We start from the raw sequence: 26,465 nt of genomic DNA on the forward strand, positions 1-26,465 counted from the left end.
AGGGCTTTGGACAAGAGTTCAAAAGAATTATACAGATTTTACTTCTGTGTTTCAGCTTCTGGTTATCTAGAATTAATGAGACCTTAAAAGATTTATCCAAAATGTCCTTGATTGCCAGTTTGAAAAGTAGAAAAAGAAAAGATCGCAAATGAAAATTAACCCAAAGTCATGTCATCATGTCCTAATCTGATTTTCAGAAGTATGCCCAGCAAGGAGACAGTGCATTATGTGGGACTCAACCCTTCAGCTACTGGCCATGGGTTCCTACAAGTAAAACCTCAAAGTCAGCCCCAAGTAAAAAAAAAAAAATTATATATATTTGCAAAATTATATATATTAAATTTATATATAATTTTGTAATATATATGTAATTATACATAATTATATAATTTATATAAATTTAAATTTATATATATTAAATTATATATATATATATATATATATATATATTTGCAAAATTAAAAGTAAGCCACTCTATAAAAGATTTTTCCTCTCTAAAGCTTAATTATATATTATTATGCAACTAGAGCCAATTATGGGTAAGATAAATTTCCCCCAACTGAGCATTTTCAGATAATGAGTCTTAGCTAAAATCAACAATGAAAGAGAGGGGCAGGTTGCCATTATAAAGAAGAACAAATTCTAGAAATTCTAAAACTGTTATTTCCTATTATCTCTGTCGGTTAGTTTTCTATCACTATAACAAAATACCGGAGACAATTAACTTACAAAGAGGAAAGATTTCTTTTTGCTCATGGTTTTAGAAGTTCCATTCCATGATCAGGTGGACCTATTGCTTTTAAGTCCTTGGTGCAGGAACTTGATAGCAATGGTGGGAGGTGTGTGATGGAGCCAATGCTCACCTCATGGCCAGGGAGCAAAAGAGGAAGAAAATGGGACTTTGGTACCACAGACTCTTTGAGGACACACTCCCAATGAAATAAGGACCTTCTCCTAGGCCTTATCTCTTAAAGGGTCTATCACCACTCAGTAGTGCCACCAAGGGACAAAGCTTATAACACATGGGCCTTTCAGGGACATTCAACATGCAAACTACAATACTGATTAATATAAAGTGTGTTTAACCTGAATGAAGGGCCTTTGTTGTCTAATGTCAGTGCACCTGCTTGCACACTTTTTGAAGCAAAGTCTTCTATTTGACTATTATAATTTTCTTACTTGTATTTATGAAAATGCTTGCAAATTTCTTTTAATAAAAAAATATTCCTTTTCATTATGATAATTTTGTATTTTACTTCACTTAATTTACTAATTATTGGATTTAATAATAAGATTATATCACAAATGCCCAGAAGTGTAGAATTTTTTTCCCTCTTTCTCACGTATACTGTGAACAAAACTGTACTATAAGTCAAGTATTTATGAAAAAATAAGACAAATTTGCCTAGCTCATTTGTTATCTGATTACAGTGTGACATATTTTGACTAATTTTTTTAATGTTTATTTATTTTTTTAGTTGTAGTTGGACACAATATCTTTATTTATTTTTATGTGGTGTTGAGGATTGAACCCAGGGCCTTGCACGTGCTAGGCGAGCCCTCTACCTCTGAGCCACAACCCCAGCCTGACTAATTTTATTTTTTACATTTCCTTTTTCAGTAAATTAAGACCTCTCCCTTTCTAGTAATAGATAAAAATCACATATATGTACATATGATTTCATGTTCATACAATTCTGATGGCTATGCCTGTAAGGAAAGCAATCTTGTCATTCAAGCTTAAAATCAGTTTAGGTGTCTCCTTATTCTATCAATAGCCTGGGGGTGAGCAGAGTCACCCATTTAAGGCATACCGCCTTCTTGCCCTTCCCTCCCTTTCCCAAGTGAAATTCTTTTTTTTTTAAACTTTCTTAGTTGTTGATAAACCTTTATTGTATTTGTTTATATGTGGTGCTGAGAATCAAACCCAGTGCCTCACACATGCCAGGCAAGTGCACTGCCACTGAGCCCCAGCCCCAGCCCAAGTGAAATCTATTTTAAGTGGGGTTTTTTTTAGATCAATTTAAATGTTTTATCAAGCACAAAATGCCCATAGGATTTCTGAAATTGTGTTTAATCACAGAGAAGTGGGGAAATACCCCACTGTTTGCAGAAAATTACTCCTCTTTAACCAGTACGTGAAATGTTCGGATTAAAAGAAAATTAGGAAAAGAAAACATTGTAGTTCACTCAGCAAGCCTCTCCTTCTCCTAATTGGGATCTGCTGATTAATTTGCAAAATAGTACGCTAGTTTTTTTCTTTAATATATTTAAAGAATTATTATTATCCAATTAGAAATGGTAACAAATGAGACTAAGAGCATGCTATTTCCTGTGCTTCCACATACCTGTATTATGCCCTGGAGAACATTAATATTAGTTTTCTCATTTCCACTATAATTCTAGGTAAAATGCTCTTTTCTCACTCCTAATATATTCATTTTAAACATTATAATTGGCACTTCAATTTGAATAGTGACAATTTTAGATCATTTGTATTGTAACTGTCTTCCTTTTACTAATGTAGATATTTATTAGGATTTAAATTGTTTTTAGATTTTAATCTTTAAATCTCTTTCTGCATTCTCATTTGACAGAATCTCTTCATGCTCCACTTTGTAATATAAGGATATGATTCTTTTACCCCTTTCTCTACATTTTATCCCTTCCTTCCTTTTTGTATATCAGCTACAGCTTCTACTTTTACAGTGTTAAGATGACTAATATTTATATTCTGTCTTGTAACAAATCATGGTTGACCACAGGATGACTCTAAACTTTAAAAACCAATACATAATGCTTAACTTATAAGGCTATGCAAGTATTGTGTTAGAGTTTTGTGTCTTTCCATAACTGATATATTATAAATTACCTGGCCAGTCTAGGGAGTGATTCTAGCATTAAGGACAATTAAATTAGCTTTTCTTATATTTTGTGTATTACTTAAATTCCTCACATTTACAGTTCATTTTATATTTCAACCACACTAATTCTTTGAACTTTCTTTTCTGGAAGCTCTCTTTTGTAGATGTTAGTCTTTTCCATCCTGGACTGACTGTTCTTTAGACATAGTTTAGGGCAGTAATCCTGGGGTTTTCATGAATTACTTTACTGGACTGTTAGGGTATTAGGGCTTCTTTTTTTTTTCTTCTTGATTTACTCCCTCATTTTGCCTGAGTTAGTTCTTAACTCTAGGAAAAATAATTCTCAGCTCTTGCATGAGTAAATGTGTTTTTATTCTGCCTTCATCAAAATTGATAGTTTGGATAGGTATAGAATTCTAAATTGAATTATTCACTTTCATCTAGCATCCTTTGTGGCTAATGAAAAGTCTGATACCAAGTGACTTGTTTTAGTCTCTTTGAAACCTTTTAGTTTATCATTTATGTTTTGAAATGTCCTTAGCACATATCTGATAGATTATTTCTTGTTCATCAATGGCTTTTTCCATTTGAAAACTCTTCATTTTTTTCAATTTTAGAAATTTTTCTCCCAGAAAGTTCTTTCTCTTTAAAGTTTTTGCTTTCTCATTCATCATTTTTACCCTGATGCTGTACTTCATGTTTTGGCTATCTCTTTTTTCTCTTATTTTCAGTCTCTTGCTTTTTCTTCTACTTATGGAAATTTTTCTTGATTTATTTTTTTAATGCTTCTATGAAACTTTATGTTTAGCAATAATATGCTAATCTTTAAACATTTTTGTGTTATTCTTCTCAGGAAGCATGTTTTTCTGGTTTTATGGCTGTAAAACATTTGGCTCTCTCATGTTACTTTAACCAGAAGTTTTGTGTTTGGTTTAGCTCAGTTTTGTTGTTTTGTGTTTGCTCCTTAGGTTCTCTCTGTTTCTTGTTTTATTTCATTCCTTTGTGGTCAGTTTTCCAGCTTATTTTGGCCAGTCATTTTCTTGAATGCTACAGGTTCTCTACATATACAACAGATCCTTGGTTTTCCATTAATACTTAGAAGGAATGGAAAAGTAATTGGTTAAAGTTTAATTTGTTATGAACAGAGAACTCTTTTCCAGCCCTGCATCTTTCCTGAGTAAGAATTCTGTAAGAACTGCTGCGTAGGGCCATGATTCCATCAGGGCTAACTGACGGGAAGCCAGCTTTGGGGCTCAACACCCAGGATCAGAGTCATTCCATTCAGCTTCCTTGTAACATGATTTATACTTCTCCCCATCAGTCTAAGTGTCAGATACCTGCCTATGAAAGCACCAGCTGCTATGTTTCTCTCTTAAGAATCTCTCATTATTACTCTTTTGTAGCCTCACTTCTGAGTCACACTTTCTGACCCTGAGGCCAGAAAGAACATTCTCTATATTCAGCCTCTTATTATTATTTTCTAGACATTAACTTCTCTGCAAATTTCATTTTTCCACTTGCCTCCACCTATTTCTCAGACATTGACTGAAATAAATCCTTTATCCATCAGCCACCAACACCCCCAATCATGTGCTTTTACAGACTCCTCTTCCTTTTCTGTCAGTTATGTCTTCATTGTACTTTTGTATTTTTCTTTCAATGGGATCTTGGGAACAGTGGGAGGCAAACACATGTTTCTACTCTCTTAAATCTCTTTTTGTTTCAGAAAGCCATCAGCTCAGTTACCATTCTGAACTTCAGGGAATTTTACATTGCTTCCATTGTGTAATTTTCTCTGTTTATTTAGCATCCCTTGGACTGAAAACTCTGTATGAGCAATTGTTGTGAATTGGATTCATCTGTGTCTTCCACAGATCCAGAGACTAAATTGCAGGAAGTTTCAAATGTCTATTGTAAATGCTAAAGTCTGCAGTGGGCTTCACTCTAACTATACTCTTCAGTTTATACTCTTTCTTTCCCTCTGCTTGCCTTGGTGTCTGTTTCTCGCCTCGTTATCTTTCTCCTAGTACTGTTTTGCTGCACTCTGTCCTCCTCCCAACCTCTTCTGGATCTTCAGGGGCAAAGCAGCATTTTCCTCTGGGTGCCACCTTCCTTACTGCTCCTGCTGGTATGTGAGTCATTTCCAGACATTTCAGTATACCACCCGTGTTTCTCCTTCCTGTCCCTACTGCACATTGAAGTTCCCTAGGAATTCTCTGAACAGTTTTGAGATTCAATAATTTTCAACTCATGGCCAATCTTTCTTTATTCCTGCTCCCATTTCTTCCTCTCCCCATATTATTTTGAAATAAATCCCACATATCACATCATTTCTTTCACGAATATTTTAGTACATATCTCAATAAGAGCTCCTTTATGATATAACAATATTATTACTAACCTAAATTTCTTGATACTATTACATCCAATAAGTGTTCAAATTTTTATTGTTTCATGAGTGCCATTAATACTTTTTTATTTTATTTGATCCAGTTGGGATCCCTGTAAAGTCTAAAAATTGCAGTTGGTTGATAGTGCCTTTAAGTCTATTAATCTATAAGCCACCCTTGCATCTCTCCTGAAATTATACGGTATTATTCAATTGTTTGACATAATTCCATTTCTCACCATATCTTTATATGATTTCAAATATGTCAAAACCTCTTTTTATAAAAAATTAGAAAATAGAATCTGATAATTTGTTTGAGACTTTGTATAGACATGTTTAACTTAGTCTGGATCCAGTTTTTTTTTTCTTTTGTGTGTGTGTGTGTGTGTGTGTGTGTGGCATGGTAGCTGGAAGGCCAGTTCAGTAGTTTCCCTGAGGAACCAGGTGCTTAGATTTACTGGTAAACATGAAATATGCTTTTTGCAAGACCAGTGGGGAATTCTCAAACCCCCTGAAATATGTGATAAAATAATATTAAGTATTAAAATAGGAATAATTTTACATTGCCAAATTTTGACCCTTAACAAATTAATAAATGAGAACCCAGGCTTTCTGAAGGTTGGATCAGAGTCTCTTATATATGAACATATAAAATATTATGTTAGATATAAAATTTGTATTATATATGACATACAGTTATATCAGGCATGACATTTCACACCTTTGTAGCATGCTTGTGTCTGAAGTGGTGGGAATAGGAGGGCTGCCTCAAGGGTGGCAGCTGTTGCTTGCTTTTTTGACTCTCAGTTAGTTTAGTGCAGCAGCATTCATTGATGGAGTCCAGTCTAGTACTTGCTCAGTTGTTTCTCTTGGGTGACAAACAGGGTTGTGTAAAGCATTATTATTTTAATGAATAAAAGATTTTCTCCCTTTTGTTTTTGCCAGAAATAAACTTTAGGAGTATTAGAACCTTTAGGATAAAACGCCAAATAAGAAATTTTCTTTTATAAAGAGTTCTGATCATTTCCTCCCTGGTTTTAGGAGCTGGGAATCCCAGGTGTAAAATTTTAATTCTTTTGGGAAGAAGTAAAGCTACTTCACAGTCCAGGTAATAAAATAATACTGAATGAAAAATATGTATAGGAATAAAAGTCAATCTTGCTATTCATTTATTTTACTTAAAATATAACACTGGACTTACAAATCATAATAATATAAAATATATTATGAGATTAAATTTCATTGTTTGTATTTCACAAGTACTTTGCCAAAAGACATATTTGAAAAATATTTTGGGGAGTGTTGTTGTACATTCTTCACTGTGGAATTTCTGGTATTCAAGAGTGTTACTTAGTCATGAAAGCTGTTAGGATCAGATGATTAGAGATAGAATTTTTCAGAACTGTCTGTATTATTGAAGTGATCAGATGTCGTAATCAAAGGCTGTAGTCTTGAAATGTTTAATTTTTCATATCAGTTTCCCAGTTACAATTGTTGAACAACAACATAAAACTGTATATTAATTAGATTTCTATGGCTGTAACAAAATATCTCAGATAAATCAACTTAAAGGAGGAAAGGTTTATATTAGCTCATAGTTTCAAAGGTTTCAGTCCAAGGTCATTGGCTCAACACTTTGGGCTGCAGTGAGGCAGAACATCATGGTGGTAAGTATGCATGGTAGAGCAAAACCATTCATCTCATGGTAGGCAGAAAGAAGAGAAAGAGAGGAACATCCAGAATCCCAATATATCTTTGAAGGGCACACCCCCATGACCTACTTCCTCCAACTAGGCCCCTTTCTGAAATTTTCAATCAGCTCCCATAACTCCATCATCTGGAGATCAAGCCTTTAATACATGAATTTTGAGGAACATTTAAGATCCAAATCATAACAACCCTCAATCAAACAAATTTCACTATTTTCGAATCTTTTTTTGTAGTTGTTGTTCCAGATCATAGCCTGCAACAGACTGTGCTGGTGTGTCTTTTACACAGTTCCCATTCCAATCACTATTGCTTGCTTATGTGATTGTGATAACAAGACAGTTTCAACTCTGCCTAATGTCTATTTCATTTCTCCTCTTAGCAAGCTTTTCCTAACATTATTTTTCTTTTGACTAGGCACAAACAGCACAGCATGATTCTTGTTCCTATCAACACACCTGGAATAAAAATAATAAGGCCTTTGTCAGTTTTTGGGTACTCGGGTAAGTACTCAGTACATATGTCCCTGCTTGCTAATGCAGACCTGAATCTGCAGTGACGCTGGCAAAAATAGAGAGCATCTTAACATATGACAGGTATTCTTGGAAATGCCTTTGGCCCTGGCAATGTGGAACTCAGGTGCAGCAGGTGAGGCAGTGCAGCATTTGGCCACATTTCATTTACTGCTTCGGAAAATGCAGAATGTGTTCAAGGAAAAGCAACTCTAAACCACCAGTCTTTTCTCTGTCATTCATGAGAATGGATTAATGAAGTAGATTCAGACAAACAGATAAATTGAGATAATCTACACCAAAATTAATTTTTTTTTGCTTCCAAGTTTACTTTTCTTAGTCAATCAACCTACTACAACTGTCAATAAGCAGTGAGTTGAGTGTTGACTTTGAGTGCAAAGCTTTGCCTTCTGCTCATGGGACAAACTTCTAAGAAGCAAGACTGCTTTTGTTTCCTGCCACCCATCCTGAGCATATGTTCATTGTGTCCATGCTGCTCAGGTCATCCACTGAGCAAGTGCTTATTGAGTGCTGAGTACAGTTCGAAGTGCTTATAATACACAAAGGAACACGAGAGACTAAGATCCTTGCCCCCTGGAGCGTGCACACTGGTGGAAGGAAGCAGGCGATAATGACAAACATAAGTAAATATGTTATATAGCATGTTAGCAGGGGATAAATGCCATGCAAAATTGGTTGAAATTCAGGCTTTATGGTGAGTCTAACTTTCTGTTATTGAAGATGACTGACGAATATGTTTGAATAGCAGACACAAGGCTTGGTTTTACAGAAGTTTGACATCAGAGCCTTCTGTAGATGCAGCTATAGGATGTACCCACAAGTGAAGTCTAGGGACAAGATGGGGCACACAAGATCACTGGAGCAAATTGCACATTTGGGTTGCAGAGCAACAGCATGAAGACACCAAAAATGAATTTTAAATACAGGTTGGGTACAAAGGCAGTCGACTGCAGAGCCTGCTTTTGAATTTTTACTGTGAAATATTCACTAGCATCTTTCCAATTCCCTGTGTCCAAGGCCAAAAGAAACAGTGTACAGAATGTTGATTTTTAATATCTATTCTGACAAGAAAAGGGTGTGGAGTTAGCTAGAGATAATTTCTATAATTTGATGGGGAGGAGGAGTGATTGTGTTGCCAATCTCAGTGGCTCTAATGCCAGCCTTTTCAAGAAGCAAACACATAGTGGAACAAGTGCAAATCAGGAGTGACATGCCTAAATGAAGGTCAGGTCTCTGCTTCATCACTAATGCTGAGCCTGCTCTGTCCTCTCAAGCAGGCCCTTTGTATCTTCAGGCATTGGTTTCCACAATGACAAAATAGAATCTTGAATTACATTACTTATTTTCTATTTTTGAAACACCAGATCTTTTCTTCAGGATTCCTAATGTAGAAAAATTAAAAGAAAAAACAATACTAAAATAATAATAATGTAGTCTTACCAGCACCATGGAGCCCAGTCTTCTTTTTCCATAGCTCAGAGAAACCTCTGGATCAAATGATTTCTAAAGTCTCTTCTCACTTGAAGAGATGATGAGTTTTCTGAACTGCTGGGTGCTGGGGGTTCAGGGATGATTTTACTTAGGAATGTCTATTACACATGGATCTTTTAAACCCTACTTTTTTTGAGTAATCATACTTCAGCAGATTCATTATGTATAATTTTATTTTAGTCAACTCATTTTTCTCTTTTTCTTCTAAAAAATTTTTCTCTTTAAACTTGTATTTTCTATTTTACAGATAACTTACATGGAGGACATTTTGAGATCCATTTCCACCAAGTGCGAGTTCCTGCTACAAATTTAATACTAGGTGAGATAAGTTTGGAAAGATTATTCTCCAGTATTGTATATTAATATTTTCATACCTAAATCTGTAGAACACATCCAGTCATCCTTTATTTAGGTGCTTTTCTATCTTATTTACTCCATTTATCAAAGATAAATTTTCCATTTTGTGACTTGACTTATGTAGAATGATAAAGTTTTATTTAAATGTTAGATGTGTTTGTGTATTTCATATGATTTGAAAACATAGCTAAATACAAAAATCATTCAATATCCAATGTAAAGCAACACCCTTTTTCCCAAGACATGATCTCTGGGTCTCTCCTTGTTTTAAGAAGACCTTAGTATTTTCTGAATTCACGTCTTATATATAAGACAGACGAATAAACAGTTTTGTATGCTGTATGCCTGGAAAGACTCTTGCTTATTGGAATCCTACTCAGCCTTCAAAGAATATCTCAAGTGTTATTCCTTTCAGGAATATTTTTGTATTTCTCACCCCATCTACTCAACAAACCCTTGCCAGGCTCTAAAGTTACTATGGTAACAATGATAACAACCTCGCCCTCCTTTCCCTTTCTTTGGCCCTCTCTGTAGCCCTTATCTTCTCCTGTTCTTCTGGATTCTAAATCCCTAGGGTAGGGAATTGTCTAATCCACCTTTGTAACTACTGCAGCACTAATAAACTACCTTATGTATAGTAAGTGCTCAAAAGACACAGCTTAAGTTTGATTGAAATCTTTAATGATGTTGGTTTAAAAAAAACAGATCTCAAAATTCCCTTAAATGCATAATGAACATTCCTTTTTATTTTTCCTCACCAGAGGTAATTTTTATTGAGGGAAGCTCATCATTTTTCTAGAATTTCTGTGAATAACAAAAGGAACATTTTCATGTTTTCCTTTTTCACTTGTAGGTGAAGGGCGGGGATTCGAAATTTCCCAAGGCCGCCTTGGACCTGGCAGAATCCACCATTGTATGAGAACAATAGGTTTAGCAGAACGTGCTTTGCAAATCATGTGTGAACGGGCAGCACAAAGGAAAGCCTTTAAGAAGAAACTGTATGAACATGTAAGGACGATTACATCCCTGAATTTATGGTACCCCAGTATACTACACTAATCATGAACAAAAACAACATTCCTTGGCTAGAGAAATTTACTTTATATGAACAAGGTGATTCTTTCCCATAAAGCATATTTATTCTTTATTTAAATATAGTTTGATGAAAAAATATTTATCTTTTGAAAGTTGAGCTCCTTCAGTGCTTCATCACCTCAGCACATAGTGTGGACAACGGCTTCAAATTTCTCAGACTCTTCTAAAGAACCTGGTCATTAGAGCTCTCTGTGGATATGAAGAGGTTGTACTGGAAGAGGGACCTGCCTTGATCTTTGGTTTTGTGGAAGAAATCAGGACAGATTAGTGTAAAGATGGAAAACAGCCCAAAACTTAGTGAAAAGAGGAACATTCTTTTTATGTGTGTGTAGTGCTGAGGATTGAACCAGGGCCTTGTGCATGCAAGGGCAGCACTCTACCAACTGAGCTACATCCCCAGCCCAAAAAGAGGAATATTCTGATAGATTGAATAGTGAATGGACTCCCAGGAGGAAGTGAGTTCCCTATCAGTGGAGAAAGTATGTCAAAATGGGACCAATATCCGGTGGACCATTCATGATATTTTGAATTTTCATCTGCAAATTAGATTCTATTGAGTCTTTTATTTACAAAGCACTATAAACATAGTTACATGTGAGCAATATAATAAAAATCAGCAAAAAGTATTGAGAGGGAATAGAAAGCCTCATTGCAGATTTCCTTGAAAAACTTTCTTTTTTTTAAATTTTTATTGTTGGTTGTTCTAAACATTACATAGTTCTTGGCATATCATATTTTTCACACTTTGATTCAAGTGGGTTATGAACTCCCATTTTTACCCCGTATACAGATTGCAGAATCACATTGGTTACACATCCACTGTTTTACATATTGCCATACTAGTGTCTGTTGTATTCTGCTACCTTTCCTATCCTCTACTATCCCCCCTCCCCTCCCCTCCCATCTTCTCTCTCTAACCCATCTACTGTAATTCATTTCTCCCCCTTGTTTTTTTTCCCTTTCCCCTCACTTCCTCTTGTATGTAATTTTGTATAACCATGAGGGTCTCCTTCCATTTCCATGCAATTTCCCTTCTCTCTCCCTTTCCCTCCCACCTCTAGTCCCTGTTTAATGTTAATCTTCTTCTCATGCTCTTCCTCCCTACTCTGTTCTTAGTTGCTCTCCTTATATCAAAGAAGATATTTGGCATTTGTTTTTTAAGGATTGGCTAGCTTCACTTAGCATAATCTGCTCTAATGCCATCCATTTCCCTGCAAATTCCAAGATTTTGTCATTTTTTAATGCAGAGTAATACTCCATTGTGTATAAATGCCATATTTTTTTTTATCCATTCATCTATTGAAGGACATCTATGTTAGTTCCACAGTCTACCTATTGTGAATTGTGCTGCTATGAACATCGATGTAGCAGTGTCCCTGTAGTATGCTCTTTTTAGGTCTTTAGGGAATAGACCGAGAAGGGGAATAGCTGGGTCAAATGGTGGTTCCATTCCCAGATTTCCTAGGAATCTCCATACTGCTTTCCAAATTGGCCGCACCAATTTGCAGTCCCACCAGCAATGTACAAGTGTACCCTTTTCCCCACATCCTCGCCAGCACTTGTTGTTGTTTGACTTCATAATGGCTGCCAATCTTACTGGAGTGAGATGGTATCTTAGGGTGGTTTTGATTTGCATTTCTCTGACTGCTAGAGATGGTGAGCATTTTTTCATGTACTTGTTGATTGATTGTATGTCCTCCTCTGAGAATTTTCTGTTCAGGTCCTTGGCCCATTTGTTGATTGGGTTATTTGTTTTCTTATTGTTTAATTTTTTGAGTTCTTTGTATACTCTAGATATTAGGGCTCTATCTGAAGTGTGAGGAGTAAAAATTTGTTCCCAGGATGTAGACTCCCTATTTACCTCTCTTATTGTTTCTCTTGCTGAGAAAAAACTTTTTAGTTTGAGTAAGTCCCATTTGTTGATTCTAGTTATTAACTCTTGTGCTATGGGTGTCCTGTTGAGGAATTTGGAGCCTGACCCCACAGTATATAGATCGAAGCCAACTTTTTCTTCTATCAGACGCAGTGTCTCTGATTTGATATCAAGCTCCTTGATCCATTTTGAGTTAACTTTTGTGCATGGCGAGAGAAAGGGATTCAGTTTCATTTTGTTGCATATGGATTTCCAGTTTTCCCAGCACCATTTGTTGAAGATGCTATCCTTCCTCCATTGCATGCTTTTAGCCCCTTTATCAAATATAAGATAGTTGTAACTTTGTGGATTGGTCTCTGTGTCCTCTATTCTGTACCATTGGTCCACCCGCCTGTTTTGGTACCAGTACCATGCTGTTTTTGATACTATTGCTCTGTAGTATAGTTTGAAGTCTGGTATCGCTATACCGCCTGATTCACACTTCCTGCTTAGAGTTGTTTTTGCTATTCTGGGTCTTTTATTTTTCCATATGAATTTCATGATTGCTTTATCTATTTCTACAAGAAATGCCATTGGGATTTTGATTGCCATTGCATTAAACCTATAGAGAACTTTGGGTAATATCGCCATTTTGATGATGTTAGTTCTGCCTATCCATGAACAGGGTATATTTTTCCATCTTCTAAGATCTTCTTCTATTTCTCTCTTTAGGGTTCTGTAGTTTTCATTGTATAATTCTTTCACCTCTTTTGTTAGGTTGATTCCCAAGTATTTTATTTTTTTTGAGGATATTGTGAATGGAGTGGTTGTCCTCATTTCCATTTCAGAAGATTTGTCGCTGATATACAGGAATGCCTTTGATTTATGCGTGTTGATTTTATATCCTGCCACTTTGCTGAATTCATTTATTAGCTCTAATAGTTTCTTTGTAGACCCTTTTGGGTCTGCTAGGTATAGAGTCATGTCACCTGCAAATAGTGATAGTTTAAGTTCTTCTTTTCCTATTTTTATGCCTTTCATTTCTTTCATCTAATTGCTCTGGCCAGTGTTTCGAGAACTATGTTGAACAGAAGTGGTGAGAGAGGGCATCCCTGTCTTGTTCCAGATTTTAGAGGGAATGCCTTCAATTTTTCTCCATTCAGAATGATGCTAGCCTGAGGCTTAGCATAGATAGCTTTTACAATATTGAGGTATGTTCCTGTTATCCCTAGTTTTTCTAGAGTTTTGAACATAAAGGGATGCTGTACTTTGTCGAATGCTTTTTCCGCATCTATCGAGATGATCATATGGTTCTTATCTTTAAGTCTATTGATGTGGTGAATAACATTTATTGATTTCCGTGTATTGAACCAGCCTTGCATCCCAGGGATGAATCCTACTTGATCATGGTGCACAATTTTTTTGATATGCTTTTGTATCCGATTCGCAGAATTTTATTGAGGATTTTTGCATCTAGGTTCATTAGAGATATTGGTCTGTAGTTTTCTTTCTTTGAAGTGTCTTTGTCTGGTTTAGGAATCAAGGTGATGTTGGCCTTGTAGAATGAATTTGGAAGTTTTCCCTCTTTTTCTGTTTCCTGAAATAGCTTGAAAAGTATTGGTATTAGTTCTTCTTTAAAGGTTTTGTAAAACTCTGCTGTATACCCATCCGGTCCTCGGCTTTTCTTAGTTGGTAGTCTTTTTATGGCTTCTTCTATTTCCTCAATTGATATTGGTCTGTTTAGGTTGTCTATATCCTCCTGACTCAATCTGGGCAGATCATATGACTTAAGAAATTTATCGATGCCTTCACTACCTTCTATTTTATTGGAATATAAGGATTCAAAATAATTTCTAATTATCTTCTGTATTTCTGAAGTGTCTGTTGTGATATTGCCTTTTTCATCCCATATGCTAGTAATTTGAGTTCTCTCTCTTCTTCTCTTCGTTAGCATGCCTAAGGGTCTGTCGATCTTATTTATTTTTTCAAAGAACCAACTTTTAGTTTTGTCAATTTTTTCAATTGTTTCTTTTGTTTCGATTTCATTGATTTCAGCTCTGATTTTAATTATTTCTTGCCTTCTACTTCTTTTGCTGTTGTTTTGCTCTTCTTTTTCTAGGATTTTGAGATGAAGTGTGAGATCATTTATTTGTTGGTTTTTTCTTTTTTTAAGGAATGAACTCCAAGCAATGAATTTTCCTCTTAGAACTGCTTTCATTGTGTCCCATAGATTCCAATAAGTTGTGTCTGTGTTTTCAATTATCTCTAAGAATTTTTTTAATTTCCTCCTTGCTGTCTTGTATAACCCATTGATCATTCAGTAACCTATTGTTCATTCTCCAAGGGATGCATGATTTTTCCTTCCTTCTTTTATCATTGATTTCCAGTTTCATTCCATTATGATTAGATAAGATGCATGGTATTATCTCTACTCCTTTATATTGTCTAAGAGTTGCCCTGTGACATAATATATGATCTATTTTTGAGAAGGATCCATGTGCTGCTGAGAAAAAAGTGTAACTGCTTGATGTTGGGTGGTACATTCTATATATGTCAATTAAGTCTAGGTTATTAATTGTATTATTGAGTTCTATAGTTTCTTTATTCAACTTTTGTTTGGAAGATCTGTTCAGTGATGAGAGAGGTGTGTTGAAGTCTCCCATAATTATTGTTTGGTGGTCTATTAGACTCTTGAACTTGAGAAGAGTTTGTTTGATGAACATAGCTGCACCGTTGTTTGGGGCATATATATTTATGGTTGTTATGTCTTACTGGTGTATGGTTCCCTTGAGCAGTATGTAGTGTCCCTCTTTATCCCTTTTGATTAACTTTGGCTTGAAATTTATTGTATTTGATATGAGTATGGACACTCCTGCTTGTTTCCGAAGTCCATATGAGTAATATGATTTTTCCCAACCTTTCACCTTCAGCCTATGTATGTCTTTTCCTATCAAATGCGTCTCCTGTAGGCAGCATATTGTTGGATCTTTTTTTTTTTTGATTCATTCTACTAGCCTGTGTCTCTTAATTGGTGAGTTTAAGCCATTAACATTTAGGGTTATTATTGAGATATGGATTGTTCTTCCAGCCATATTTGTTTATTTATGTTACTTAACATGGTTTGTTTTTCCTCTTTGGTTATTTTTTCCCTTTACTGTACTGCCTCCCACTGTTGGTTTTCATTGTTATTTTCCATTTCCTCTTCCTGTAATGTTTTGCTGAGGATGGTTTTCTAGCTGCAAATTCTTTTAACTTTTGTTTATCGTGGAAGGTTTTGATTTCATCTTCCATCCTAAAGCTTAATTTCGCTGGATACACAATTCTTGGTTGGAACCCATTTTCTTTCAGCGTTTGAAATATGTTGTTCCAGGATCTTCTAGCTTTCAGAGTCTGTGTTGAAATATCAGCTGTTATCCTGATTGGTTTACCCCTAAATGTAATCTGCTTCCTTTCTCTTATAGCTTTAAAAATTCTCTCCTTATTCTGTATGTTGGGCATCTTCATTATAATGTGTCTAGGTGTGGATCTCTTATGATTTTGCACATTCGGTGTCCTGTAGGCTTCTAGGATTTGGGATTCTGTCTCATTCTTCAAGTCTGGGAAGTTTTCTCATATTATTTTGTTGAACAGATTGCTCATTCCTTTGGTTTGGACCTCTATACCTTCCTGTATCCCAATGACTCTTAAGTTTGGTCTCTTTATGTTATCCCATATTTCTTGGATGTTCTGCTCATGGTTTCTTAACAGTCTTGCTGAGCTGTCTATGTTCTTTTCAAGTTGAAATACTTTGTCTTCATTGTCTGATGTTCTATCTTCTAAGTGTTCTACTCTGCTGGTAGTATTCTCATTTGAGTTTTTAATTTGGTTTATTGCTTCCTGAATTTCTAGGATTTCTGTTTGTTTGTTTTTTATAACCTCTATCTCCCTGTATAGTTGATCTTTTGCTTCTTGGATTTGTTTATGTAATTCGTTGTCGAAGTGATCTTTCATTGTCTGATTTTGCTGTCTAAGTCTTCCTTGAGACTCCAGATCATCTGAAGCATGTATATCCTGAATTCTTTATCTGACATTCCATCTGCTGCAGCTATTACCTCTTCTAAAGTTGAGTTGACCTGCAATGCTTGTGGTCCTTTCTTTCCTTGTCTTTTCATACTGCTCGTGTTTCTTTCTGCTTGGTGAAACTGTTGTGTTATTGAATTTTCCCCCTATATATTTATATTGCTCTTGTATAGTTGCAAAGTCTCCCTTTTGTGGAGAAAGACAATTTTAACAGTTCTCAATATCAATAGTACATCATCTAAGCACAAGTTTTCCTTATTACTACATTTATAGCTAGACTCTATGACTACAAATGTTGGTTTTGATTATCGTTTACAAATATAGTCATTAGTTTCATGAAAGGCATACCATTTCTGGTAGCTTGAAGAAAACTGGATTTCAGGTGTAGGATGTTATGTTTATGGGGAAAGGAGTGAGGGTATGGGGTTAATCTAACAGTAACTTTGGAGAGCTCTAACCAATAGATGGGTAATTTATGGAAGAATGTATAGATTCAAATTCCTATCTGTATTTATAAGATTACCCTACTTATGAATAGTAAAATTTAGGGGGTTGCAAGTGGGACAGAGGGAGTAAGAGGGAGGAAAACAGATAACAAGGAAAGGGAGAGAAAAAAGAGAGCGGGAAAAAAATACGAGAAAAAAAGAAAAGGAATAAAAAGGGGGAAGGGAGAAGGGGCATATGCAATTCCTCTATAGTATATTATTCTGGTGATTCAGTTGTTAAAGACCTTTTTTTGTGTACAATTTTTGGTTTCACATATGTTGAGGTTGCGAAGACCTGAGGGAGAAGGGTAGAGAAGACTAGGTGAATGGCTGAAAAGAGAGAGAGAAGAGAGACAAAAAAAGAAAAAAAGATGTCTCTCAGAACTCTGTTTTCATTTCTTCCAGTTGGTGGCGTTGTCTGTTCCTAGCTTGATTCTCTAGGTTCAGGATGGTGGTGGTAGTCAGTGTGAGAGGACTTGAGCTTCCACCTGTGGCCTCTCTACTCTTATTCTCTGAGATGTAAACCAGTGCCTGATCCGCTGCAGAACCGCACTGGTAGCCACGCCAGTCAACCGGTTGGTGGGTTTTAAGGGTTAGTGGGATTTTCCAAGATGAGTTCCATCAGTTTTTCTCATAAGGTGTTTGATGAGGTGGGGGTGTTGGGGAAACCTTATGTTTGTCAAGAGCTCGGTCAGGTGACCGCACGGGCGGGCGGCAGGGCCCCTCTTCCAGTTGGAGTGGTCTGTCTACCTCACCGGCGGGAGGTTGGGCTCCTCCAACTGGGGAGGTCTGTCTACCGCTCAGGCGTGTCGCTGGGCCTGTTCTCCAGGTTGCAGGTCTGCCTACCTTGTAGGCGCAGGCGGCGGCTGTGCCCCTCCTCCAATTGGGGTGATCTGTCAACTAGGCCGGCGGGCCGCTGGGCCCCTTCTCCGGGTCGCGTGGTCTGCCTACCTTGCAGGCAGCGGCTGGGCCCTTCCTCCAATTGGGGTGATCTGTCTACCACACCGGTGGGCGGCTGGGCCTGTTCTCCCGGTCAGTCACAGGTCTGCCTACCTTGCAGGCATGGGCGGCGGTCTCCCTTGAAAAACTTTCTACAGAAAGTGGGATAATGAAATCATCCCCCCAAAAAACTTTCTAATTTTTAAGAAATCAAGAAAAAGTATTATTAAATATTTAACATGTACTATTACTAACAAGCTAATATTAGGTAAAATTTGTATTCATAGAACTGTATTTGTGTTTACTGGACAAGTATATTTTAGGACATCAATCCCCTTGTAAAGTACACTTGTGATCTTTTTTTAAATTTTTGCAGTATATTTTTTATCCAAATTCTTAGACTGTGTTTGCTTTCCATGAAGTATAACATGTTTAATATTAGTAATAATGGCAGTATTACTAATGCTAATATTAATAACATCAGTAGTGCGAGGGGGAGGGGCAGGAAGGAGAGAGCCACAAAAAGAATAGCAATGGTTACTGAGATCAATATCTTGTAGTCTTTATGCTCATTCAGCCTACACATGGCTTAGTTGCAACACTATTCTCATGAAGAAAATAGAGCTCGCTTTATGATATCAAAACTGAGAATAGTTTGTGGTGAACCTCAGAGTACAGAGTACACAGCAGGGGAAGTGTTCAGCTATTGATGGGCACTGTTGGAGGAGGTTTTGGGGTCATGGATACAGCCCTGCTGCTGCTATTTAGGGATGAAAGAGTTGCTCCTAGCATCAACTATGGCCTCTTCCCCTTTTCTCTTTTCAGTTTTTGCCACACAATCCATTGAGCAGGGTGAAGGGAGGACAGAGTAAAATTGATACATTGTTCAAACATGCGTTGGGCATTTCACCCCTATGCTATATCCCCAGACATTTGCATTTTTTATTCTGAGACAAGGTCTTGCTAAATTGCTGAAACTGATCTTGAACTTGAGATCCTCCTACCTCAGCTTCCAGTGTTGCTAGGATCACAGGCATATGCCACTGTACCTGGCTACTCTAGATAGAAGTTTCTGCTTTTTAAAAATATGCTTCTTTATTGGAAACTTCTCACATCTGGTACAAATAAGATGATCTAGCTGAGGCAAAAAAGAGAAATGTATGTCATAAACAAAAATTCAGGCCAGCTTACTCACCACCCGCCGCCCAATTTGTGAAAGTTTAACATTCCATATCCCTGAATTTGGAGACTCCTTCCAGCTCTCTTCAAACAATTCCAGTTTCTAAAGCAAAATTCAGTCTTAGTAAATAAATTTGTCAGTTTCCTAGAGCACTCAGTTCTATTCATTTAATGCTTTTTAGCAAATCTAGGGTCTGAAATGACCCAGTTGAGAACACATTCTTTTATTCTGAAGCTAAAAAAGTAAATGCATTTTGATTCTGTTCATGAAGTTACAATTACTTGGTTTTGCAACCATAAAAAAAATTCTGTTGACTGCCAGCAGCTTGTTTAAAATCATGAATTCAGAACTATATGTTTCAACCTCTAAGATAGTGCCATCCAATAGAAATGCAGTATGAGCCACAAATTTTATTTTTTGTGGTATGGGAGAGTAAACCCAGAGCACTCTACCATTAAGGTATTTCCTTGAGTCTTTTTTATTTTTTGAGACAGAGATGCACTGGCTGGCCTCAAAATTTAGTCTTTCTGCTCCTGAGTAGCTGTTATTACAGACATATGCCACCAGCACAAATATAATTTTAAATCTTCTAGTACTTTAGCAACATCTTTAAACAGTAAAAACAAATAAATGAAATTAATTTTAAAAAATATTTTATTTTTCCCAAGATACCCAATACATGATCATTTCAACTTGAAATCAATATAAAAATATTATTAAGGAGATATTTTAAATTATTCAAAAATACTGATTCTTTACAATTGGGCATCTCTATTACACTTTCATTACATTTCAATTCAGACTGAGCATATTTTAAATGCTTAGTAGCCACATTTGATTAGTGGCTGTCATTCTGAACATAAGTGCTCCAGAGAATCTCTAACCAAACATCCTATGGCTAAAGAAATTTCCCAAAGCAAACATGATGGTGCATAACCATGGCTGTGGCAGGTGAGTGTGGCTTGGGTGAAAGCACTGCCAGTCTAACTTTCTTAACAAACATTGTTCTCCAATGTAAAAACCAATTCTATGTTTACAATTGGGAAACAAGAACGGATTTCAGCTAACAGGAAACATTCAGTATGTTGCCTGAGCTTCTGTGCTGAATTCTAAATATACATTTGCTCCTGGGGTTTATGGTGAGGCTTGACAAAAGGGGACAATCTCAAGAGATGTTCACTAAGATAAATGAGAAGCAATTACCAATTTTTTAAAACTTTTTGTTGTGAGATAATTATAAATAGACATACAGGTATAAGAAATAATACAGAGAGATCCCCTACATCCCCTAATGGTAACATCTTGTATCAGAACCACAATGTTGTTATGGATAAAGTTAGGCTACAGAACATTTCCATCCCTACCAGGTCCTTCACACCACCCTTTCATGGCCTACAATTAACTCCTAGCAACCAACTAGGTGTTCATTTTTATACTTCTATGATTCCAGGAATGGAATTATACAGTATGTAAACCTTTGTGATTGGTTTCTTTACTCAAGCACTATCTTTTAGAGATTTATCTAGGTTGCATGTATCACTTTTCTTGTGGTAGCATTTACTTGTATGGTTGTATGACAAGTTTGCTTAAGTACTTACAACAGATCATATACAGTTGCATGCTTAATTTTCTATTGTTTTCTGAGGTACTAGGGATCAAACTTAGGGCCTCACAAATGCTAGGTAAGCACTTTATTGCTGAGCTACACCCCCAGCCTACCATGTTTAATTTTTAAAGAAGCTGCCAGACTCTCTTCTGTTTTTCATTCTCACTTTGTATAAATGACCCAGTTTGTCCTCACTCCCACCAGCATATTATGGTTTGAAACTTATTAAATTTCAGTCATTCTGATAGACTAATGGCGCTATCTCAAGTGGCCTTAATTACATCACCCAAATAGCTAATCATAAATGAGCCTTTTGTGTGCTTATTTGCCATTTTATATCCTCTTAAGTTTATGTATTATGCCCATGTTCTAATTGTTTATTTTTTTACTGTTGCATTTTGAGAGTTCTATACATATTCCAGAAAATCTCCTTTGTCAGATATGTAATTGGCAAATATTTCCCCCTCTTTTCATCCTTAACAAGGTCTTTCACAGAGCAAATTTAATTTTAATGAATCCTAACTTGTCATTTTTTGCTTTTATGGGTCATGGTTTTGGTATCAACTCTAAGAATTCTTTGTCTCTTTGTCTCACTCTATGTCCTAAAGATTTTCCCCTATGATTTTTTTCCTTAAAATTTTTAATTTGAATATGCAATACATTTTGAGTTGATTTTTTTAAAATTTCTGTATTTTTTTATGTGGTGCTGAGGATCAAACCCTGTGCCTCACACATGCTAGGCAAGCACTCTGCCACTGAAGTAAAGCCCTAGCCCCTTGAGTTAATTTTTTTAATAACATATAAGACTTAAGTTTGATTTTTGTTTGGTTTGGTTTGTTTTTTGTTGTGGTGGTTGGTTGGTTGTTTCCCCTACAGATGTCCAATTGCTTCAGCAAAATTTGTTGTAAAGGATGTCTTTCCTCTACTGAATTGCTTTTGTACCTTTTTCAAAAATCTATCAGGCTTATTTATGTGGGCCTATTTTTGGTTGTCTTATATCCTCATTATCTATGTTTGTCTCTCTGCCAACAAACACCACACAATCTTGCTTACTGTAGTAATAAAACTTTTCTTGAAATAAACTAGACTGACTCTTCTCAAAAGTCATTTAGTAACTGACTTCTCTTCAAAAGTGTTTTAGCTGTTCTCATTCATTTCCCTTTCCATGTAATTCTTAGAATAATCGTGTTCATATCTATACAAAGAGTCCTTCTGGGATTTTGATAAGAATTATGTTAAATGTATACATCAGTTTAGAAAGAATTAATATGTTAAACCACGATGCAAAGAAAATACCACCAACTCCAATTTTAAATCAAATTAAAGCAAGCTTGTAATTCTGACTAGCTGGAACTGTCCCTCTCCGAAAATCCGTGGGATAGAAGACAGTACTCCAGCTCTCTAGGAGTGCAGCTTTATAGCACAGAAAGTTGCAAAAAGGGAGGTGTCTTGAGAACTTCCGATAACAGGATTTTGTCAAGCATAATACAAAGGCAGGTAGTAGGTTAATGGTCTAAATGGTTCAGTACTTAGGGAGTAAATTTAGATCCCAACATCAGAATTTAGGAGGCACCATTAGGGTTTCAGAGAGGGTTGTTATCTGGTCATGGAAAGCCAGAATTTATGAGGCGCCACTAAGGTTTCAGAGAGGGTTGTTATCTGGTTAGGGAAAGCCAGGCATGGATGAGTTCAAGGCACGGGCAGGCATTCCAAACAAGTTTAAAACATCAAAATACAGCCAGGCCAAATAGAAATCCTAATATTTTACAGAAAACAGAAATGAATCTTTTATAACTTTTGACAAGATGGCTCCTGACTTAAGAGGGAATTAGGCTGGGCTTATCAGATACTTTACTATGTTGTATTTTTATTCCATGAACATGGTGTGTCTCTCCATTTATTTAGCTTTTCTTTGGTCTCTTTTATCATCTCTGTGTAGCTTTCAGCATACAGATCCTATGCATGTCCTTTTACAAAGTCATACTTCACAGAACAATGTTTTAGTCAATGATGGATTGCATATACATGGTGGTCCCATAAGATGTATCACCTAGTGATGTCATAGCTGTTTTCATATTTGTAGGTACACTCTATGATGTTTACACAATTAAAAAAATCACCTAAGAACACATTTCCTAGAATGTATGCCACAACTATGCCTAACTTTACTTACATATAGAGCAGTACTTAACTCTATTTACACATAAGTATTTTGGCTTTTGAGCAATTGCAAATGGTGTTGTATTTTTAATTTTTGTGTCTCTATATTTTTAATATACACACATACACATATATATTATATATATGCAGTTGATTTATGTATGTCTATCTTGTATCCTATGATCTTGAAATAACATAAATTCTAGAAAATTTTTTTGTAGATTGCTTGGGAGTTTTGAGGACAGGCAGAACTGGTAGATTCAAAAAAGGTCTGGTGATATGGTTCAGTGGCTAAGTGCTCCTGGGTACAATCCACAATACAAAAAAATAATAAATAAATAAATAAATAAAATTATGAAATTAAAAAAAGAGTGCTGCTGAATTATCCCCTTGCTGGGAATTATCTACTTTGACCATGGCCAACTCCACCACCAAATATCTAGTCAGGTTTCCATGAGAACATGTAATTTGCATTCAGGAGGGCCATTCAGGAGTAGTTTGGCAATAAACTGCCCAGTTCAGACATCTTAAGCATAAAGATATCCAAAATAAAAGATTTTTCGGAACCAATAAAGTTTATTTTTAAATTTTCAATTTTAACTAGTAGTCCACAGGTAAGTGGCTAGGTGGTGTATATCAAGCGAATGAACTCTTTCATTTTGAAATATATAGAAACATCATTGGCCTAGAAATTGTTTTCTTCAAACTATAAAGCTGTGTCACATGTGATCTTCAGATACCAGCTTATCTTCTCCTTCCTTTTGCTCCCCTACAGGAAGTTGTGGCTCACTGGATTGCTGAGAGCCGAATTGCCATCGAGGAGATCCGCTTGTTGACCTTGAAAGCCGCCCACAGCATAGATACTCTGGGCAGCACTGGTGCCAGAAAGGAGGTGAGGCTCCCTGGACCACTAACTGCAGAGACTTTTTCATTTTCTCCCATCCGTTGTGCATTTCAGGTTTTAAGACACTTCAGTGGCTCTCAAAATATTGGAAGCCTTCAGTAATTATGGTTTAAAGATTATAAATATCTATTATTTGCTAGTTTTCATAGGGCTGCTTTAAGGGATGATTTTGAGGGATGCAGAATATCTTCAGCTTTCTTGATATGCAGTAACAAGGAATGGGGAAATTCTAGGCTTTATATAGACCTGGAATTAACAGTACTCACTATGCCACTTTCTGCTAGCCTGTGACCATGGGCAAAGTAACTGATCTTTCTGCTTTGGCCCAGGGTTCTTGAGGAGAGTAACCAAGGTGATACATATAGAATACACAGGACAATTCTGCCACATAGTAATGTTTCACAAAGGCACCTCTTGCCACTGCCTTCCTTCTGGCTTATATGGGATAAGGACATGTCATTTATTTCTAAAAGCCCATAAAATCACTAAGAGAAAACTGAGTAGTGGAGTGATGACCCTTGAACTCTTTTTATGACCCCAATCATGATGAGTGTAATTTATGAGCTGCCTGAAATCCTTTTGGAAATGAGGCAAGTTATAAATAAATGAATAAAACATGACTTGGAAGAGATAGCTCTTTCCAGAAGGTCTGCATTGACTGAAATATGGCCACTAACTACATTATAACAAATCTCATTGTTGGCTTTCACCAAAGATCTTGTTTTAGTGGTGATTTGCTGTGGGAAATTTTCCTTATTTCAATTCACAGAGGAAAATACAGATTTTATCAAATTCTGGCTCTGTGTGTATGGTCTAAAAAAGCATTCTTGCATATCTTGCTATTGTAGATTGCAATGATCAAAGTGGCTGCCCCACGGGCCGTCTGCAGGATCATTGACCGAGCCATCCAAGTGTGTGGAGGTGCAGGCGTCTCTCAGGATTTCCCTCTGGCTAACATGTGAGTGGATATAGAATATTTAATTAAAAATATATCAAAACCTTGACACTGATTGTTTAGGAAGAAAATAAAGATACTTACTTTACAGCATAATTGAAGGCTTAATGAAGTGATACTGGGACTTTTAATATAGACCTCAGCACCAAGAGATATTTGACTCATAATTACAATCATCAGCTCATTCTGACATGTTAAATTTCACACCAAGACATAGCATGGAGATCTACCCAGAAATACGAAGGTGGGGAGTACCAGAGAGAGCCAAACAGCTGAGAGCCAACTCTATGTGTATGGGACAAGTCACCAGCCACACAGGGAACCAGCAGCTGCACTTGCAGCAGAGAATGCCAGTGGCCATGAAATAGCCAGATTCTCATTACAGGGAGGTTAGAAGAAGCATTCTCCATCCACTATCTGTCCCCACACATGGCCACAGTGCACCTGGTCTATCGCACTGGAAGTAGGGTCTCACCTTCCATGGATTTTTAGCCTTAAGAAAGAACAAAACATATGCTGTAATACCATTTGCTACCTGTATCTTACTTAAGACACCTCTTAGCTCTTCCAAGTTCTGGTAACATGTGGCAAACCAAGAATGAGATTAACCCCACTGGTTCAAGCCCAGAATCTGCATGGGGAAAGGAGGTGGCAGGAACTACAGCACCCTCTCTGTGTTCCTTACATCCAGTTCTGACAGCAGTGCATAGCCAGATGGCAGGGTAGCAACAGGAACCAATCACAGTGTTCCTCTTTGCCATTTTGGTGCAGTGGTGGCTGAAGTCAGGTAAAATTCCTCTTGGTCCCTTTTTGCCGTGCACACCTGGGTTTACAGTGGCTGCTGGATCCATGACTTTTTCACAAGTCCTTTATCTACAGTGCACATGTGAGGGCGAGGCAATGGCTGGACCCACTCTTGCCCAAGGCCCCTCAGCTCATCCCTGTGGTCTGAGCAGTCGCAGGAACTATAGTTTTCCCTCCTTGCTCTATCAGTAGTAGGTGAAACTGGCCCAGGTAGACGGCATCAGCAAACTGCACGGGCATCTGCCTTAAGTCCTGGAATGGTGTGAGTCTCCCAGCAGCTGGCCATACCCTTGGACTCAGAGGGCAAGTGCCTCCAGCCTGTAGTTCTCAAGGGCACCAACCTCCACTCTCCCCATTTTGCAACACCAGTCCCCTGCAGAGCAGGGCAGCTCTCAGGCTTTGTCACTGTCACTCTGCTGCACCAAGCTGGGGGTTAATGAAGCGACTACCTTCTGAGCCAGTGCAGTGGAACGTCTGTGGGCTCCCAGGGTGGGCATGTGTAGGTTTCTGAATCCTAGATCAGTCCAAATTCAGACCACAGCTCCCTTCTCAAGATGGCTCCTGGCCACAGCACCGTGAGTTCACTAGGAGACGATGTGAAATCCTTTCCAAAGCAAGGCCACTGTGCAGATTTCAGCTTACCTATCTAAGTGGGCTTCAAGCCTGTGAGGTTATGAGCCTTTCTAGTAGCTAGGATTGCCAGCATCCTCATTAATAGAGTGTGCTGGAATTCTTCCTTTCACCCTGACCCTGCAGAGTCATGATGGTTGATACTGGGTTTTTTTGCTTTTATCCCAGGTCTCTACATTTCCCAAGGTTCCATTTCCTCTTTGCCAATCTCTAGTGGTCTCTCAAAATCACTCACCTCAAAATGCACTTGTTCACCTGTTGCTAGAGTTCTCTGTAGAGGAGTGAGTACTGCCACCTCTATTTAGCCATCTTGAATCCTCCCAAGTTAGGAACTTTAAAATAGCATCTTGGAAGTCCTTTGGCTTACTCCCTTCATTTTAATTGCATTCCTTTTCTTATTCCTGCTGTATTGGAATTAATCTTGGTTTAGAATTATTATTTCATTAAATTATCAT

The 26,465-nt window shown here is 37.0% G+C and overlaps 1 protein-coding gene across 5 annotated transcripts in view; it reads left to right on the top strand.

Annotated features, from left to right (window-relative positions):
• Window positions 1-26,465, top strand: part of Acad11 (acyl-CoA dehydrogenase family member 11) — an 83,061-nt gene that overhangs the window by 55,097 nt on the left and 1,499 nt on the right. For all 5 annotated transcript variants that reach the window (XM_058574907.1, XM_058574906.1, XM_046431651.2 and 2 more), the window contains 6 exons: window positions 6,295-6,361; window positions 7,378-7,463; window positions 9,232-9,303; window positions 10,195-10,349; window positions 23,493-23,609; window positions 24,470-24,579. In XM_058574907.1, coding sequence (XP_058430890.1) covers window positions 6,295-6,361; window positions 7,378-7,463; window positions 9,232-9,303; window positions 10,195-10,349; window positions 23,493-23,609; window positions 24,470-24,579 — 607 coding nt within the window. The remainder of the gene's footprint in view (window positions 1-6,294; window positions 6,362-7,377; window positions 7,464-9,231; window positions 9,304-10,194; window positions 10,350-23,492; window positions 23,610-24,469; window positions 24,580-26,465) is intronic.

Source organism: Marmota monax, unplaced genomic scaffold, assembly GCF_021218885.2.
Source record: "Marmota monax isolate L192 unplaced genomic scaffold, Marmota_monax_Labrador192_F-V1.1 WCK01_AAM20220418_F8-fsc00022, whole genome shotgun sequence".
Classification (NCBI taxonomy): Eukaryota; Metazoa; Chordata; class Mammalia; order Rodentia; family Sciuridae; genus Marmota; species Marmota monax.